The sequence below is a fragment of the Apteryx rowi genome, unplaced genomic scaffold (genome assembly GCF_003343035.1).
Source record: "Apteryx rowi isolate R43461 unplaced genomic scaffold, aptRow1 scaffold_541, whole genome shotgun sequence".
In the NCBI taxonomy this organism is placed as follows: Eukaryota; Metazoa; Chordata; class Aves; order Apterygiformes; family Apterygidae; genus Apteryx; species Apteryx rowi.
In genome coordinates, this window is record NW_020450807.1 from 297,500 (window position 1) to 317,329 (window position 19,830).

Here is a 19,830-nt window from a genome sequence, read left to right on the forward strand (position 1 = left end):
TCCTTCTAACTGCACCCAACATACCTACACAGACTAGTTTTATCACAAATATTTGCCTATGCAAAAGTGTTTTTTCCTAATAAGCTGTCTAATAAATGTCTGTCTCCTAAAGCAGCACTGGAACTCTTTCAGTGGCAAGGAAGGTGAGCGTATCATGTTTTTAAATCAATGCTGCTCATTATGCTTTAAAAATTTGGTTACAAATGAAAATACCCAATAGTCTCCTAAGAAAATCCTTGTTATCATTTGTTCACACCACATGACTACCAAACAGTTCATCTGGATTGTCACTCTGTGTTCAGTAAGAACTCCAAACAGAACAAGAATTACAACATGGTAAATGAACACTGGTAAAAAGTATACTTATTTATTTGCTATGAAATTAAGATAGATGAGTTAAACTTGTTACAGATACTACTAAGGTACCTTTTATTGGATAATTTCTTCCATCCATGTGCTACTAAAATGCAGAATCCCATGCTAGGAACATACAACACTCGTTCTGCCACTACAAACCCAACAGGAAAAAAAAGATTTGATGCAGGAATGAATGGTAACACTATTAAGCAGAGTGCCTAGAAAAGAAAAGCAAGTAAATTAGTAACCAAGATCAGGTAGTTAGAAACCATATCTAACAGCCAAATTAAGAAGCACTTATGAAAAAACATGAAAATAGACATAAATAATAGATCTTAATTAGAAAAAAAACAAAAAACAAAAAACAAAACCCAAGACCTCTGTTTCATATTGAGACCACTCAACATGGCAAGTTTTAAACTGCAACTGGTATTCTTTCTTACTTAACAGCCTACCAGTCTATTCAGTTCTCTACACTACATAAAAGAAGAGCAGTGTAAGAAAAAACACTAAGATCAAAAACAAACAAAAACCCAAAACAACTATAAACAGAAAACAAAAGACCCTTTTTTAAAATTAAGAATTCCACATATAAAAACCACGACAGTCCTAGAACCTTGGTCATTGTCTTTTATAAAGTAAGTCACGATTCTCAATAAAATGAACTTTCAATATTGATTTTTCTATCCTCTACCAATGTATAATATTTGATATAATAGAACTATTTTACATATAATATTTGTAAGTCAAAAAGCAACAATATTCATCAACTGTCATACCTTTTGCTTAGTATTATTTACTAAGAATTTGAAATAAGGCATGATCCTCTTGATTTTACAAGGAGCAGTTAAATTATAAAGAGAAATTTAATTGTATATACGTAAAATCCAGAAAGTCAGTTGCATTGTATAAAAAACAGCAAGGTCAATGCAGGCTGAAAGAATGGACACATTTAACCTAAAGCTATAGGAAAGGCTAAGCCTAACCGGATTACCCCACATTCTATAATTTTAAAATTTGTTCCAAGCCAAAAAGAAGAGTGAAGACTAGAAACAGCAAAACTGCAAAATTATCACATACGATATTTTAACCTTAAACTTGAAGGACAGATACGACTAACTACAATATCTACATAAGAGTAAGTAAAGAAAAATTAGTTACAGATATACTTTTCACAGTTTTTCATAGTCCTTTACTTATGGTACATTAGCATAGAGCCCTAGCAACTCTGTCAATGGAATCTTTTACTGGAAAAGTAAACTAATTTTTCAAAGATAAGAAAATGGGTACAATATTTTCAAGTCTTAGACCATTTGGGTCAGGAATGGAAAACAAAAATTGCAGCTTTCTTACAAAAGTAATTTTAGTTGTGTATTTTTTTTCTTATATGCTGTAAAAAACAACACTCAATTATGCACTAATGGCAGTTTCATATGCAAAGTGAACATTAATCTATATGATAAGAAAAGCAGTTAATTTCACAATACAATAAAGTGCCTTTCTGGTTTCTGCTAAGATTGTAATTGCATAAAAATCAGAATCAACTACTGAATGAACATCTGTTATTAGATATTGCACTGCTGGCACCTTGAGATACCTAAAATCAAAACAAACTTAACTGCCTTAATTGCAACTCTTAGGTTGTTGACAGACATCTTGACAAAATGTGTGTGTATGGGAGAAAAACAGTCAAAGATGGAGAAATCTGTCTGCTGCAAAGAAAGTAGACATCACCATTTGCTTTAAGGTCTCAGTGTCTTACTGAGAAGTAACAGCTTTTTAATTTCAGGTACCAAAAGAGAATTGAAATGATTATTCCTAAATATTTGGCCTCCGAGTAAGAAAAACAAAAGACATGGAACATTTCTTTGAAGAAAGAGTTAAGAGGAATATTCTAAAAATTTTCGATACAACTGGTTGTCATTTTCTATCTATAAACAAGCATAATTTTAGCCACCAATCTATCTTCTCAAAAAGCAAAACCACAACACAGAACTCTGAATAGATGTTTTAAAGCACTTTGAAATGGCAAGGATTCTTCATGCTATCAAAGTTAGTCTTCCGTATCATTTTTTCATTCAATTAAAGGAAATACCTTTACACTTTCTTGGGGGCAACTATGGGAACTAAGGGTTAGTGTCATTCTACATTTCACTGTTTTGAGCAGCCAAACACCTGTGATAGTACAAAAAGTGCACTGTAAGTGTGCTTTGACAGACAGCGTGCTGTTTTGCATATGTTTCACTGAACGGTGAATTATCTGTTTTTAACTTTAAAGTGTATATAAGGCATGTACATAAGCTTAAACGGATCAACTCATCTTGTGAAGTCTGCTGGGTTACTGATTTGAAGTTCTCTTATGATTTTACCAAATTAGTGGTTTTACATGATTGCTCAAAATTTTCTTTTCATGAGGTCACACTATGTATATGGAAAGCCACTGTTTTCTATTAGGTTGGAGTAGAAAGGATCCTGCAGCTGATATTGCACAAGCTTTGTCAGCGCTGGGCGCTTTTGGTCTAGGCACCTACTAAAAAGGACTGCCATGTTTCAAAGGTTTGGGGATCTTTTCCCCCCAGAAGTTCCATAACTTTGTAACAACATTTGCTGTCAGAAGGATTGCACAAGGTTTTCCAAACTTCTCTTTCAATCCTTTTGCCTCTCCTTAGCACATTGTCCTTCAGCTCCAATTTCCTGTGCAGTAGCCTCAAAGCTACTGCAGATAAATGTATTCTCTTCTGTTCATTTAGTCTTTCTCTTTAACAAAGTATTTCAGCAGGTGCAAAAGTTCGTTTGAAAAATATCCCAGCCAAGGCAACTGATAAGAAAAACAAAACAGAAATCATTAAAGTATGCAGGCAGAAAAAAAAGCGTATGACAACACTCTAAAATACAACGGTAAAGTATGAAGAGTATCTGAACTGCTACAGGACCACTCAAAAGCTCCTGGCATTATACACAAAGAAATATTTCAAAGCTTGTGCTGTCAGCACAGGGATTGTAGGAATAAGTATTGCTAAATTTAGAAGTACTGACATCTTGGCAGATACATCACTTGAAAGTGTCAAATGCTCTCTCCAGGAAAACTAAGGATAACCGTCTGTTCATGACATTTATACAGTAATAATCTACCAAAGTTTGTGGTCAAGTAATAGCAGAGCTGTCCCATCACAGGGGCTGGAGGGTAGGGGGCGGGAAAGGTGGTGTTAGGCTGGGGGGGGGGGTAAAGCAATACATGTTTGGGACGCTTAGCAAATATTAAGAGATAACAAAAAACTAAAATTTTGCCAGCAACAAAGGAACACCTATACCCAACAAATTCCATAAACAGAAAGGGCTGTGATCGCTGCTTAATTCTAAAACCAAGTGCAAAGCCACTAAAGTAATTCTAGATCTGTACTATTCTTAGTATTCAACATTTTCAATATTTATATTGTAACCTATTTATAAAGGTCACTTAGTCTGACAGTCAAGTTATCTGACTGTTCACAGGGATAAAATAAACAAAAAATAAGAGAATTTAATTGCTCGTATATTGTTTCCAGGGCATGTCCTTTTCTACTGTCAAAATAATTGATTATTTCCAGCAACATAATGACATCAATGTGTCAAAGCATGTGGTTTTATTTAAAATATATAATCCCATTTTCTGTTAGTTTGTTTAATATTGTCAGCTGGTAAAATAAACTACTTCAAAAGAGCAATTCATCTATTTTATGTTTTCCCAGTTCTAGCTGTTATTTTGAAAAGGAAATTTCAAGTCCCATGACAAAAAATTAAAGTAAAACAAAATGAAACAAATACATCCACTTACCTAAGTCATTTTCCCCCAGAGGTGACTGGTATCAAAGAGATGCTGACTGAAAATGGGTCTTTCATCTTTTGTATCTCTCATTAGCGAGTTTACCATGTGACACTGCTTCTGGAGATGTGTGGAGGGTCCACTGTCACTTGTGGATGTAGGAGGAGGAAACCTGTCTTCTGTCTTGTCCTTGTCCCACATGCAGTACAGCACCCAACTCTATATCCATATCAGCAAGTATGGAAAGACATACTCAGACATACTTGTGGCCTCCTTTCTCTTCTGCATTCTGGATGCCTCTCCTTTGCATTTCCTTTGCAAAGTCCAAATAAACTTCTTTATTTCTGCAGCAGGTTTAAAGTTGTACTTTTGCTGATCTCAAACGAAAGGAATTTGAGACCTTTTCCTTAGATTAGGCTTCAGCATGAGACCTGCCTGATCTCTCTTGAAGGCTTTTTTTTTTTTTTGACGACACGTTTATGCAGTAAGATAGCGGCAGAATGTTCATTCGTAACACTGGGCTGATAGATGAGGCTTCCAAAACATGCTAGAGATTTTCAAGGCTCCTAGTCACTCCTTTTCAAGACTATTATAAAGTATCAAACGGTGCATACAGTCATGGTACCAAATGTATTGTGCTAAAGCCACCTTTATACTGATACAAACAACGTGGCATCCATGCAGATGGCACACAGAATTTATGCCTGCCAGGGAAATAGCTTACTTTGACTAGCACAAATTCAGGCTTTTATTGGCAGAACTGAGTATCAAAACAACAATAAATTTTAGAAATAGTAATTCAACATAATTACCTACAAAATTGCCATAAACTGCATAAGATTCAGTTTGTTCACTTTAAAGATGGTTCTATGATTTTTTTTAATAGGTCAGACTGAGAAGTCACACAGAAGAAAGTTTCCTGCCATGGGAAGGCAGAAGAACTATCTACACCAGGACATTAACAGCTTACTGGAAGGCAGAAATATGTTTTTATCTATAGTGTTGTTGCATGTTATAGTACATAACAATTAATTGTTTTAATATATGATATTGCATTCTCATTTCCTAAGAAATTAGCTTCCAGGCATTCAGATACTATGCCTGGAAAAAAAAAAAAAAATCAGTCATACAGGTTATATACATAATATATGTATATAATTAAGCTATGGAAAGTAACTTTCATTAAACAAGGATAATAATATGTTAAGCCACATTGTAGCTGGCAGGCTGGACAAAATGACCTTGGAAGTCCCTTCCTATGAAAACCACTTGGAATAATACAAATATATATTTTATAAAACTAGAACAAACACTGACTTACTACTATGTATGTTCAGAACTCCATTAACCCTTCTCCCTTACGAACTTCACTGAGGAGGGAGCAGAGAGAAAAGCAGGGAAATAAGGATTCTCAAGGTTTAAGAGACATCCTCTGAAAAAGACGAAATCCTTCCCCCACCCATACACATTTCTACTACCTTCAGTGCATTGGAGGAAAATAGTTTCACCTTATCTAAGCAAGAGGTAATTAAGCTACCGCTTCACATTTTTAAGTGCTGCAAAACATTAACATTTCTCAAAGACACAATTATCCATTTAAATATGCATTGTCCAAAGTTATATTTTTAAATTATGATTTTCTGGGTAAGTCATTTTGCACATTTCGTATATCAATCAGCTACCTGGGTCTCTTTTGTTCATACACAGTGAAAATGAGCTGTAGTATTGCTGATGAAGCCTCTTATCCTGAATTTGGAAACTGATTTTCTAGTGAAACAATTCTCCTTGCTTCTACAACATGGCAAGAATAATCATATTAGTCAAAGCTATAACTATATGATAGGTCTCTTTGAAGTGAATCAAATTTGTCAGCTGATTAGCAAAAAAAAGTACTTAGTCTTAAATTGTGCGTAAATATTCCCACCCACATGCAACTTTTGGCTGAGGTTACATATAAAGAACCCCACATTACTACTGAGGCAGACTAAGATTCAGGCATGCTGGTATGAGTGTGTTTGTTGTAGACATAATTACATCACTGATTTAATAATAAGAAACATTATCTCAGCTGATCAATAATCTTGTGAAATTCTGAAAAGTCAGCAACCCAAAAGGTGAGTGTTTTCAGACAAAAAAAAGTACTAGCTGTCTCCTTTGCTCCTTTCCACTTCCTCCAAAATATTCTTTCCTGTAAATCCATTTCAGTTTTAAGGCTGTATATTACTAGGCTGAGGAAATTTAATTTTCCCTTAAAATATGGAAAAGTCTACAGAAGAGTGTCTTAAGAGAACATCAACAAGAGAGGAAAACTTAGGCCCTTAAATGCCAAAATATGTTTTTTTTTTAAATAAGGAAAAATAATTGAGTAAATGTGTTCATCTGTATTTCATAATATTTACAAATAAATACACTTGGCAAACATGCGGAATAATTGTTGACATTTAAATAATGTAGACATGTCACAGGATCAAAATGCATTCTGATCCTTAAAATGTACGCAGACTCTAGTGAAACTCCAAGTTTGTTAGCTGAGTTTTGAATATCTGAGGGCCACAATATGGTTTGCAAATACATAACACTGGGCATATTTATTCTCATCTCTTGCCTGTGTTTCTCAATCTCTTTCCTGACAGAGTAAACAGAGTACTGTTAATTGTGAGTTAACAGTATTGTTGTTGCAACCGTTTTCCTCTTTTCTTTTGTGTTCATTCTAGCACACAACCAGATGCATTAAAATCACTGGGTTACAGCAGACTGAGGCATGTGATCAAACATCCAGAGCCAGCTATATTCCTGCAAGAAAAGGACAAAAACCATGCAACATTCATACCATCAATACAGTCTTGGAGGAATCCCCAGGATATCGGAGACCGAAGACAATCAAAGATCCCAGAAAGCAAAAGAACGTAAGAGTGGCAACATTTCTGACATCTAACAAAGACTCCACAAGAGGGATAGTTCCCATTGTCCAGTCACAGCATAATTCTGAGGGGTTGAGAAGAAGCCAAGCATTTACAGGGAGGAGGTAGTTGAAAGTCAGCTGCCTTGCTGGAGATGGACTTACAGCAGCTGGGTTATCAAACCTAAAACAAAAGGAAGGAGAAAGAGGAAAAAAAAAAGTTATGGACTTGAGTTCATGCCCAGGCACCAGCAAACTCTAAATTCATAGCTAGAATTGCTGGTTACAGCCATGTACAAAATACTAATCTTTCTGCGTTTGTCAAGTGTGTAGCTCAGGAACCAGACATGATATATCTCAGCATAGGACTGAGGCTCCTCTATGTTTCTTCAAGAAACTGGTCTGGGATATAATCAGCTTAAGCTTCAATAAACTGAGAATGACTACATCACTTTTGCTAAAATTGGGTCAACGGTCCTTGGTTTGGAGAAAAAAAAAAAGGCCCAATTTTTGGGGAGAATATTAGATTCTTGCATTTTTACATATCTCACAACAAAGATTACTTTTAAGATAAATTACAGTTTTTCAGTTCTAACATTATTCCTATATACTAAATTTTAAGCACTGTATCTGAAGTTAACTATACTTTCTGCATAGTAGGTATCTGAAAAACAAGAATTATTTCATGTGTAGATGAGAAAAAACTTTTAAGAAGTTCTGAAGTACTCATCTAAGATTCAAAAAACATGACCAATAAAAAAACTTCATTAATAAAATATTTAATCTCTGGAGTATTAGAACCAACTAAGAACCACAAGTGTTTAAAAATTAATGCCTTCTCAGACACCTCAGTATTTCGGATGCTCTTGTCAGCAGTTACTGAAATACACTAGTTACTGATTTCACAGAAATAATATTGTATAGTCATTACCTAACAATATTAAAGTAAGTTACTAGACATTTTAGGTGAAGTAGTTTTCAGCATTTTATTCAGACCTCATTAAGCCACATCTTATTTATCAATATCTGTAAATAAGAAACACTTTCATATTACCTTGTAAACACTGGAAGTTGCGACTGAATAACCTGGACTCTGACTACAACAAGAAGCAGTGTACTGAACATCAGGACAATGAGCTTTAGCAGTGTTTGGAGCATAGAGAAAGGGATACTGCCCTTCCCTTGAAGAATCTGTACAGCTGTGTCCAACAGCACTGGCAAGGTGTACTGCAAAGGAAAAATAGTTTATTATCAGACAGTGTACTCACTAATCCTTTACACGAATTTTAGTTCTCTGATCTTTTTTCTTTGGGTTTCTGTGAGTGCCTGCTCCAAATAGTTAAACTTAACTCAGCTTCACTCATTCGACTCCTCCTCTCAGAAGAAATCCACCTAATCAAAAAATTCTATTTGAGTATTTTTGCTAACATTATCATAGCTGAACTCAAACATTTTCTTGTAATCCCATATTTTGCACTGATGTGTTAAACATTTAACCTGTCTTCAAATACAGAATTCAATATATAAAATTTGACCATGAAATAAATTTTGAAAGAGAGATATCACCATTTTCAAAATTATTTGTCCCTTTGAAAATTTGTTCAAAAAGTATTATAGGAACTGTGGAAATACTATTGCCTGCTTAGCTCTGGATTTCTATTTTATTTCTCTGCTGCAGTAATCCCAACTGTCCCTGCTTCATGAACATTATGATCTTGCACAGTTCCCCATTATGCACCCCAATTTCTTCACTGTGTGCCCACTTCCTTCCCTATGTCTTCAAGTCTTGTGCTGGGGATGATTTACTGCTTCACATATACTGGCTGAAATACAGGTATAGACAAGTTTTGAGAACTGGTTGAAGACTTCGTTCATGCTACTATACCAGTGCTCTCAGCAGAGGCACCAGTTCGTGTTTTATCTTTTCTACTCAGTTGACCTACACAAATTTGTTAAACTTTAATGAAACTGAGGATCAGATCAAGAGTCACAAGAGAGGAGGAGTGGTTTGAAAAGCACAGTCACATACAGGTGATTTCCTTAGAAATCCACTTTGAAAACTGTGTGCTTATACATTGGATGTGCAAAGCCACTAGTTAGAAGAAATATTTCTGCAAACACAAAAATGTGATTTTGACATTTTAGCCTTAATATATATGATGAAGACAGACAACCCTTTGGCTTTTACTGTTGCAGTTTTTGCAAAATATTCCTTAAAATAATTAAGGAATGGTAAACTAGAAAGATATTCTTACAATATGTTTTCATATTTTTAAATTGCATATGGTTTTACTATTAAAAAGCCAAAACTTCTCATTGTGAGAACATCACTTGTTTTTCCAGACAAAAGAAAAATTACTATTAACTTACTGAAATATCAATACTCAAGAAGAAACTTATGAGATTAGAAATTAAATTTAAAGGATTTTTTAGAGTGACAAATTTCATAAAAATATTACTGATTCAAATAAGACTACTCCAGAACATCTGGTTGTTCATTAGCATGTGATGGAAGCCATTTGCAAATAATGTGTTCTCTATTTTTGCTAAAGTAATTAAAAACGAACAATGCCTCTATCTTTACACACCTCGGACTTTAATCAACTCTGTTACATGCTGGTCTTTGCAAACCTGTCGATTAAAACCTCAGGTTTTAGTTAAGACATGCCAATTCTTTATCAAATGTATTTGGTAACATCTCTGCATAATATATAAAAAACAACTTAGAAGGCATTTGATTCTCTCCCATGACTCATGCATTTTAAATATTGAGTCAAAGGAACATCTGAAAAGTGTAAAACTATAGAATTAGCCTAAACTGACAAAATCAGTGATGAAATACGAAGCTTCTGAATATTTAATGCCTCATTACAGAACTCCTGAGAAGAAATCTGATCTTTCAACCACATCTTACCCCTTGAGCAATAAATACTTCATATACACAGCATATTCCCACTACTGTTATTCCTTGTTCTTTACACAATGTTGCAACAGCTACTAGAAACACCGTCACTGCAATTGGAGTCCACACTGCAAGTCAAAAAGACACGATTAAAAACGTTTCATCTTACAGCACAAACAATCATTTAATAAACCAAACTAACTTAAAAGCTGAAATTAGGCTCTTTACGCTTACACAAAATCTAGAAACTTTTTCAATATCATATGGTATCAAAGGGGAGATTCTCTTTACAAAAAGATAATATAGACCTGTCAGTTTTACAACTGCCTCCCTTAAAATTTAAAAATTGAATGAAAGGCAAAAGACCAATATATGGCATTCTGATAAAAAAGAAAACAAACAAACTTTCCTAACTCACCAAAATACCTTTTCAAATTAAATGTTTAAAGGCAGTCATGAATTTTCACAAAGTCACTTAGAAAATAGGCAAGACTCCTATATCTCCATTCTGCAGCTGATTTAGTACAGTCCAATGCATCCCAGCATATTTTCACTATTTGCACTAATAAAAATCAGTGCAGGAATCACCTACTCATTAGAGAATTCTAGGTTTTACAAAACAACTTAAAAAGCTCTTTATCTTGAAAAAAGGCAATTTATGATGCAAAATATTATTTGTAATATTACATGGATATCTTGGGCCTGAAGATTTTTTTCATGTACACAATTGCTTAATAAAATAGTAACACAGATGTATTTGTTAAGAGCTCTATTACCACCAATACAGATATGAAGCTACATGTATATTTGTCAGTCACTTACCTATGGTATTATCTGGCCCTTTTGATTTAGTGTATGACAAAAAAGCAGCTAGAAAAAATATAGATGATAAGAGTTCTGCTCTGCCCACAACCCCAGTTACCTAAAAAGGAAGAAGAAGGGGGGGGGGGGAAGAGATTATTTCGCTAGTTACTATGGATTTTAAGAACAGATCCTACATCCTTATTCTTATTTTATTTATTCTTCTCCAAGAAGGTCATGCTTGTGCCCTATGCCTCTGAGGGGAGACGGAGGAATCACAGTGTGGCTGTGTGCAGGGAGGGTTCCAAACTAACTACCATATTTTGGAATACTACAGTGACAGGTTACTAAATGTTTTTTCTTCTTTGTCTATGTAGTTATTGAATTACTCTGACAATTACTGGTCCTGGACTGACAGTTGAAAAGTCACAGGTGATCCATCAAAAAAGGGACTGTTTCTCTGCTCTCCTGCAGTTCCCATCTTTGTCAGCCGCTTCATTAAAATACACACAATAAGCTATTCTGCCTGGCTTTCTCACTGAGTACTGAATAGTGCATGACTGATACGCTATCAGGATATGCACAGCCAAGACCTGTAAACCAAACAGAAAAGGCTACCAATAGCATGGATGCTTTCAGTTCAACCAGGACTGAATTCAAGAACACTGATAACAAGTGGCCACCAGCCACCCTGACGCGCCCATAAGCACCACTATCAACGAAGCAACTGAAATGCTGCACTTCTTTAAAAATCTTCAGTAACACCAGCTGCAAATATCAGCTGAGGCAAATTGGGCAGGATTATGACTGCTATCTTCATAAAACCTTTCATCAGTAAGAGCTGTAAGTAAGGTGTGACAAGGACTGTCTTACATACACATCCTGGCAACATATCCCTGTAGACAGTGGCTTATAGAAACTACCATAGTCAATTTTGTTCTATCTTGTAGGAGTGACTGAACAGATCTGAAAGAAGTGATCACTTGACTGGTGCTATGGCAGCTCTTATCTGAACAGTCAAGAGTTATCAATACATTGATGGCAAGCTCTTGCAACACAGTTTAAGAATGACTAAGGCTTTACTATAGGTTTGGCAATCTTTTGTATGACAATCTGGCTGACAATATTAAATTATTGCAGGTACTGCCCCGCTTGGTAGTGAGACAGAGAGGAATAGATTTTATGATTATTTTATGAAGAAGTGCTAAAATCCATAGGGCAGAAGGTTACTTCAGAATCCCTAATGAAATACAGGCTACATTTTCTGTGTACAGGGTATGTTTTCTGAATGAAGCTAAGTTGCGACCAACAGCCAAAGGCAGACTACTATGTTAACAGTTACTGCAGTAGCTGCTGATCTGACCAAAATACCCTGTAGGGCTGCCTTTACTCCTAATCGGCCCTCTTTTGTAATGTCTTTGACTACATTTAAATTTTTGCAAATAAGCTGCTTGTAAAATGGCATGCTATCCTGAGACAGAAAGTCATATTCGGCTAAGAAAACCTCATAGCTCACCATTTAATTATGATGATGAAGCCTGACTTTCAGCCATCCAGCCCCAGCTTGACGTTTTTATTTCTAGGTGCATTCTTGGTCAAGCATAATTTATCCAGCACAGCATAAAGAGAAAGCAACTCGAGATTCAAGGTCAGAATGTAAAGAAAAGTATTCAAATCTGAATATTGAAATCACTTTCTGATGCTTCTTTTGGAAACAGCTTAATTTTGCAAAAGGACTCACTGAATCATGCTTGGACAAAGTATATTTCACAATTGATAGGACATCAGAGTTTTTATAACATTTTGGATAGCACATAGGTGTTTGTTTCCAAAATGTCTTAAGATGCTTCAAGGATTCCTCGTCTGGAATCACAAAATTGTTCAGCACCGAGACAGGTATTAAGGAGAGTGTAGTCTGGAGATAGGTTGAAAGAGATCATTAGTAGAGTAACTGTTGTAGTGTGCTTCTACATTCCCCAGACAAGGCACCAAGAGAAGAGAGATTCCATTTCTGAATATAACAGTGATTTATGAGAAAAAATTTTAGCATCCCCAAGGTTAGTTAACATCCCATAGCTGTAAATGGACCCGCATGCCTCTTGGCCAGAAGAGTAGCATACTAGGTAGAATGAATTGGAATTCCAGAGACAATGTCAAATGTGACTTTATAATCTGGGAGACTATGATGGTGTTATTCAAATACTTTTCTCAAAATTTTTTCCTCAAAAAGTGATATATCACCACCACAAGAGCCCAGCTTCTCTCCGAAGTCAAGCACAATTCTTCTCTATTTAGCCTGCTCTGCTAATTTTTCAGGGAAAATTAATTTATCACAAGATAAGTAAAGGTTTGAAACTTTCACGTATTGCATCCGCTATTTGAAACTCCTGTGCAGGGGAATAATATTAGGAGACTAAATTGAAGGAATTCAGTTCAGATGCATTTTATACCAGCAAAAGGAACAAAAACTAGGAATGAGTCCTGCTTAGGAAGTTTCATTAAAGTTTGGAGAACAGTTAGTTAGCACCCCAGTTCAAAGTCTAAAACACAGCTAGTTATTACTTAATCTCTGTCCATGGAAGGAAACTTGAAGAGTCCCAGTTGACTTGCCTTTTATACACATGGACAAATCACAGCTGTCAACTCTAAGAACCCTTTCTTGATTGCAAGCATGTTAGGTGGAATTCATCTCAATACAAACACTTGAAAAGGACAAAATACAGTGTATTTCCGAAAAGGAGAAAGCTTAAATTGAAAGGAGTTGGGAGAGGGGAAGGAGACCTCTTAACAGATTCTTGAGAACATAAATACAGCAGCAAAGGAATTCAATTGCAACTGCACTTAAATCCCAGATTCCATAAGGGTTTAAGTACAGCAGCAAGTTCTAATAATTACAGTCCTAAAGTGCCCTCATGTGGCAAATATCAGTGATTACACACTTACCATCAAATTACTTGGCTTTGTATTTGTAATTAGTAGCTTTTAAAAAACACATTACCCGATTCAATGATCTTTCGGTACACAGACAGAACGTTTTAAAGGCATTATATGATTTTTTTGGTAACTCTATTGCACAGTATTAAAAACAACTAAATGTATTACTGGAATCTCATATGGAATCTGACAGTTCATAAACAAGCATGATAAAGAATCATCATATCAAGAATTAAGGAAGTGATAAGATTACGCGGGATGATCTAAGCCATGAACCGCTAATGTAAGTCGCTAGCAACTTTCTGATGCTCCTGCAAAGGTGCTACCATACTTGTTCAAGAGGCAAAGCCAAACCTTGAAACTTAAAACACATATGTTCTTTAAAGAAAAACCAACTGTATTTTACCCATAATTTCCCCCATGTTAATCACATGGGGTTTTGTGTTTCCAAGCACAAAAGCAAGAAAAAGAAAATGTTTAGGCTTTAAACTTTTGCAGTTTTGAAGCATGCCACTGACTTTCTCTCAAAAGGACGTATTAGGTGCACAAAAAGCAGCCAATTAAAAAAAAATACATGAAATTATTTTCTATAAAGACTTACTCAAAACACACAGGTAAGGACTGTTGAATTGCTGAGAGGGATTTCCGTCTTTAGAAGACAAGAATTAGAGGTGAGAACTATTTGCCCAAAGAGACCAGGAAAAAAAAGCCAACAATATAAGATGAAATAATAGCAGCCTTTTCTCTTCAAAATTCATAATAGGGAAAAAAAAAACCCTACAGGATAACACCGCCCAAAAAGCAAAAGGTTAAAACATTTTTAGAAAGTTTCAGTGTAAAATAGAGAATTCCAAATCAGCTAAGACTATAGAGAAAAAAAAAAAAAGGGAATGGGCTTTTCAACCAATGTGAATCTCTGCACAGAAAGCCAAGCTACATGATGCAGAAATAGCAGCAGAGAATTACACAGATCTGCTTTATCAATGCCTCTGATAGAAACAAGCCATAACAAAAACCAACAATACCGCATTCAAAAAAGAAGAAAAAAGGAAAAAAAATCCAGAACTTCTGACACTAATCTCCAAGCCTGGCTGAGCATTAAAAAGTATACAATCAGATGGCTTTTATGAATGCTGCTCTTAATACGAGCGAAACGCTCATTTAGAATCAAAACTAAAGTAAATATGAAAGAGGCAAGAAGTGTCTTTCATCTTTCTAGTACTGGACACTGTCAAATAGAGGATGTTGAAACAGAAAGTCCTAAAGTTTGATCTAGGATAGCAATTACGACATTTCTAGAAAAAAAGTCTGGCTGAGATAGATATATGGGCATAAAAACGCAGAGAGAACAGTCTCAGCGATTAGCTAAAAGAAACATGTATGAATTCTGAAAATGAATTAAGAGGTGTTCAAAGTACTTGCAGGATACAATGCTAGATGGATCATCACAGAATGCACAAATATCCATGTAAACTGAAGTAGCTGTCATCATAAAAGTGAATACCCATGGCAGAAACCCAAATTATTTCATAATTAAATGTATGTTTCTTTAATTATTTTTCAGTAGCTGCATGGAATACCAAATAACTCTGAGCACACAGAAGTAACCAGAAGCTGGTCACCTCCATTGCTCTTCTTTGCAAAGGGCAGAGTACAAACACAAGTCCAAGTCCAAATACAAACACACACTTTTTGGAGATATTATATATAAACACGCACATAAAATATAAAATTTAAGGTTAATAATACAGCTTAGCTTAGCAACAGATTAAACATATTGTGGCTTTACCTACCGCTTCAGTATGTATTGGGTGCACTGCAAAGAGCAAGGATGCAACTACACTGCTCCTGCTGTCCAGAAAAAGCTTACAGACCTTGAGGAAGACTATACAAACCACCATATGAAAGACCAGATTTAGGAAGTGGTAAGAAACTGCATTTAATTCGCTGAACAAGTAGTTTAAGCGAAATGTGAGGACTGTGAGGGGACGGTAAGATTTATGACTCCTCTCCTAAAAAGGAAATAAATAAATAAGTCAGTCACCACCAACTTGTAAAGTGCCTTTCATTCCAAAATATCTCAAAAAAATCTGTGCGTACATGTATTCCCCCGCTATTCACAGGCATACACCTTCAAAATAAAGACCTGAAAATCAGTAATACTAACAAAAAAAATCTAGCAAAGTAAAAGGTGGATTATTTAAAATTAAATTTAATTGTTAAATTGAGAGAAGTTAATTCTGACCATTTTTATAACCTCCAAATTGTTTTGATGTATTTTTCAAGTATTTTGATTAATCTGTCATTTTTATGCTGTAGATCAACATTATAGAAAGTAAAATTTTGGTAGACTAAGCTAAATGTATTATCTAAATATTCTTAGAATGTCTGTCAGTATAATAGGTAAGCAGAGCTTATATGTAGGTTCTTAGATACTCTTTCCATAATCCCTTTTAAAAACTCTACTTAACACTACCTTCCTGTTCAAAAAAGCATTTGCCAACCTACAGCCTATTGACCTTTGATGATTATATCCATAAAAAAGAGGAAAAAAATGTAAGAAAGAACTAGGGTGAAAAAAATTACACATACATGCAAACAAGAAAAACACAAGACAGAAAATATTTAAAAGGCCATGAACATTCAAATTAACCTGACTTTCATTTCATTAAATTTAACCTGACTTTCATTTGTTTGTAAGAGCAAAATCAGCACTAGAAATGAAATGGCTTTTCCCCCTCTCCGCAAGGTTAGGAGGTCTTTGGAGCAAAAACATGTTGAAAAACACTATTTGAAATTACTGGACTCAAGGACTACAAGGTATCTGAAAAACAGTTTGAAAGCTTTCATTACAGGCTATGAAAATTAATTATCAAAGTCTATTTTGCACAGCTAGCAATCAGCATCTCACATTGTGCTAATCCTGTACATTAGGGACACAAGAAAAAGTGATGATTACAAGGAGGAATGTCTTGATAGGTAAAACACTTATGCCTGTCAGTTTTTTTGGGGTTTTTTTTTGGCTCATTGGTGACACCACATGTACCTTTCTGAACTTTATGCAAACTTCATCTTGAACCACTGCTACCTAACATCTTTTATCAACAGCTTTAATGTCAATGCATCTTTTCAGACACAAACCAAAAGCTCTGCATTCAAATAAAGATACTTGCTCAAATAAATGTGATGTATTAAATTCCTGTTTTCCACATTTTGTTGTTTAACTGTGTAACTTTCCTTCCAGATTAAAATTAGAAATAAATATTATTGCCTAGCTTGTGGAGGAGGAAGGGAAAAGTCAGATTTGTCTAATTTCTATATTGGAATTAAATACTACACAGAAGCGTGATGTGTGATATAGGACTCTCCATATTTTTTACAAATACTTTTGTTTAGCAAAGGGGGAGAATATAAACCACATCTGTTCCTGATTTGATAGTACAAACTACCAACCAACAAATTCCAGCAGAAGCAAACTATTCTGTTAAAACCACACTAGGAAAAAAAAGTCTAAAAACTCCGCAAGCTTATTTCAATGTTCCATTTCCTAAGTGTTTGAAGTGTTTCATAGACAGTTTACCTCAGACATTGGAGTCCCCCAGAAGTCATTCTGAAACAGATTTTTTAAAGGAGTAGAAGGATGTAAATCTTTATTGTCCAAAATTGCTGAAACATCATCAAAAACAAAGCCACAAAAGAGACTGTTCCAGTAGCAGGCTGCCACCACACCAAGTATTAATGCTGCTTCCTTCAGGCTTACATCAGCCATCTTCTCTAAGAGCTTTTGTGGACAAAACCTGAAATATATGGACAGAAACTTAGTTTTATTGAATGAAAAATTAAGCTTAATAAATAAAGTCAAATTAGGACAGGCATTAGCTTTTAAAATATTGACACTCATTTCTAAAAATAAAGATCTAAAAGGGTCCTCAAGTCTCATCAACAATTTAGTGCACTGTCATTGAAGATTCTAATCCTTAAAAAAAATTCTCCCCACAACCAAGCTAGATACAGTCTCTTGGCTGCATTTCATATTTTACTAAAAAAAGAAGTAAAATTGAGGATAACCTGTGATCTAATTTGCATCAGATAGTTGTGCAGTTCAAATGAGTGCTATAAATTTGAGAACTGTGAAATTAACTGCTCTAGAACACTGAGTAAATTAACATGCTGACATTCACAGAATAGGAAGTTATCCAAGTGGCAGACAGTATGCTAATTATTCATGTTTTTAGGTTTAAGTGTGTTTCTCACAAACAAAATGTTTAAAAAACAATTCAGAAAAAAATATTCTGAAGAACAAATAGAAGAAAAAAAAAGCTTCATAAAAGTGTTCAAGGCCAGGTAAAGAAGGCCATCTGTAACATTAAAAAAATTTAACTTACCATTGAAGCTCACACGTTGTTCACTTTCATCGGTCATAGTTCATGAAGTCATTTTTTTCCCCTAACTCTCCCAAGCGTTCTGATATCAATGAATGTCTATGGAAGTCCCCTCTAAAGAAAAATAGCATGCAAAGAAAACACTACAAATGGACTATAACTTACATTATTTTCTCCCATTTTCCATAAACATCCTAAGCTCCAGAAATTATTAAATAGCAATTTTAATGATTATTTCATAATAATATATAGGTGGTCAAAAAGGTGAAACCACCTGGTTAAAAAGGTGAAACTACTATGCATTGGATTATAAGTTTTTCCTGTATGAATATACTGCTTTGCTTTGGAAGAGTAAGTAAGAACGCAATTACAGGATAAAGGCATTCTTTCTGACTACTAGTAGATGTGACACGGCTTACTGCCAGTTGTTGAGACCCAAAATATCAAAAAGCTATAGACAGTGGAACAATGACTTGGTTCTGAGAAAAAATAAAAAGATATGACTAAATAAAAACGTATAGCATTTCCCCCAAAACTAGAGAGGGAAACCATCTGTGAGGACACAGAACAGCTAATATTAGCCAGATGATGTGGATCCATAAATAGATAAAAACATCAATGTTGTATCTACCAGGGTTCACACATTAAAGCTGATTAGTTACTTAGAAGCTATAAAGTCTGTTTTACTCTCCTAAGACCTGAAATGCCTTTTGTTGCTTGTCTTTTTAAAAATAGTATTCGGTTTTTAAGTATACTATCCCATAAAAACAGGACATAAAGGTATCTCATTTACATAGGTAATTTCACTTGATCTTTGTGAACTGCAGCCCAGAATTGAGAGCATGAGAATCACCTATCAGAAACAGCGGTTTTATAGTAAGACCTAAGCAGTGGCATGGGAAGGAATACATGCTCAACAAGATGCAGGTTCAGTTAAACTAATAACCACTACAAGGACCGTTTAGAAAAAAACAAAACCAGTTCATTCAGTGTTACTCACATAATGGCCTTGAAGTTTTTCTTTTTTAGTACTTGGAGGACTGGCTATTGAAGCTGCTTCAACCAAGAAAGAGCCTTTCTTCAAAGTTATTACCACCTTTGTATTAATAATAAAAAAAACATTAACATAGGGGGGAAAAATTAAAAATAAATGTGAAATGTAATTAAAAAACAGAATAAAACAGAGTTAATGAAGAGGCTGCCTCATCAGCAAAGTGTCAAAGGATGCTTCTACCCATCTGGATCAGAGCACTCAAAAACACAAAGCTAAGATTAGGTCCAAACATATTTATGTTTTTTCCTGGCAGCCAAAGCTGCCTTATTAAAAAACAAAAACAAAGCATTCTGCAGGAATATATGAAAATACAGCCCCCTTTGAACATCAAGTCACCAAAGTTAAAGGTATTTTATTAAGAATGGGGAGGAGAAGACTCTGCTATTTCTCACCCTGCTAGAAAGAGAGTATAGAATATCCTTGTTTGCAACAGCTTCTGAACAGTGCATTTCCTACTTTTCAAGACTAGTTATTCTGAAAATCAGTGACATCTGAAAAGGACCTACATGGAACAAGCAATGATTTTCTAACATACAAATCCAGTTTTCCGAAATAATGCCTTCCAAAAACTGAGGGGACAAGATAACATTGTCATGCAGAAATGATCTTAAGGTTTAAATAAATTCACCCTTAACAAAAACAAAAACCCTCCACCACCTTGTGAGCAGGTTTTTGATGCCTTGAGGCTTCTTTATTAAC

General features: G+C 35.0%; 1 protein-coding gene across 2 annotated transcripts in view; it reads right to left on the reverse strand.

The window, feature by feature from the left end:
* Positions 1-19,830, reverse strand: part of TMTC3 (transmembrane and tetratricopeptide repeat containing 3) — a 36,440-nt gene that overhangs the window by 10,305 nt on the left and 6,305 nt on the right. The window contains exons 2-10 of one of the 2 annotated variants that reach the window (XM_026081305.1): positions 19,078-19,173; positions 18,081-18,191; positions 17,276-17,492; positions 15,489-15,707; positions 10,783-10,882; positions 9,973-10,088; positions 8,113-8,285; positions 6,990-7,242; positions 427-575 (exon numbers count right to left, since the gene is read on the reverse strand). In XM_026081305.1, coding sequence (XP_025937090.1) covers positions 427-575; positions 6,990-7,242; positions 8,113-8,285; positions 9,973-10,088; positions 10,783-10,882; positions 15,489-15,707; positions 17,276-17,464 — 1,199 coding nt within the window. In that variant the 5' untranslated portion in view covers positions 17,465-17,492; positions 18,081-18,191; positions 19,078-19,173. Of the gene's footprint in view, positions 1-426; positions 576-6,989; positions 7,243-8,112; positions 8,286-9,972; positions 10,089-10,782; positions 10,883-15,488; positions 15,708-17,275; positions 17,493-18,080; positions 18,221-19,077; positions 19,174-19,830 lie in introns of both variants that reach the window. The other variant, XM_026081306.1, reaches the window with a different exon arrangement.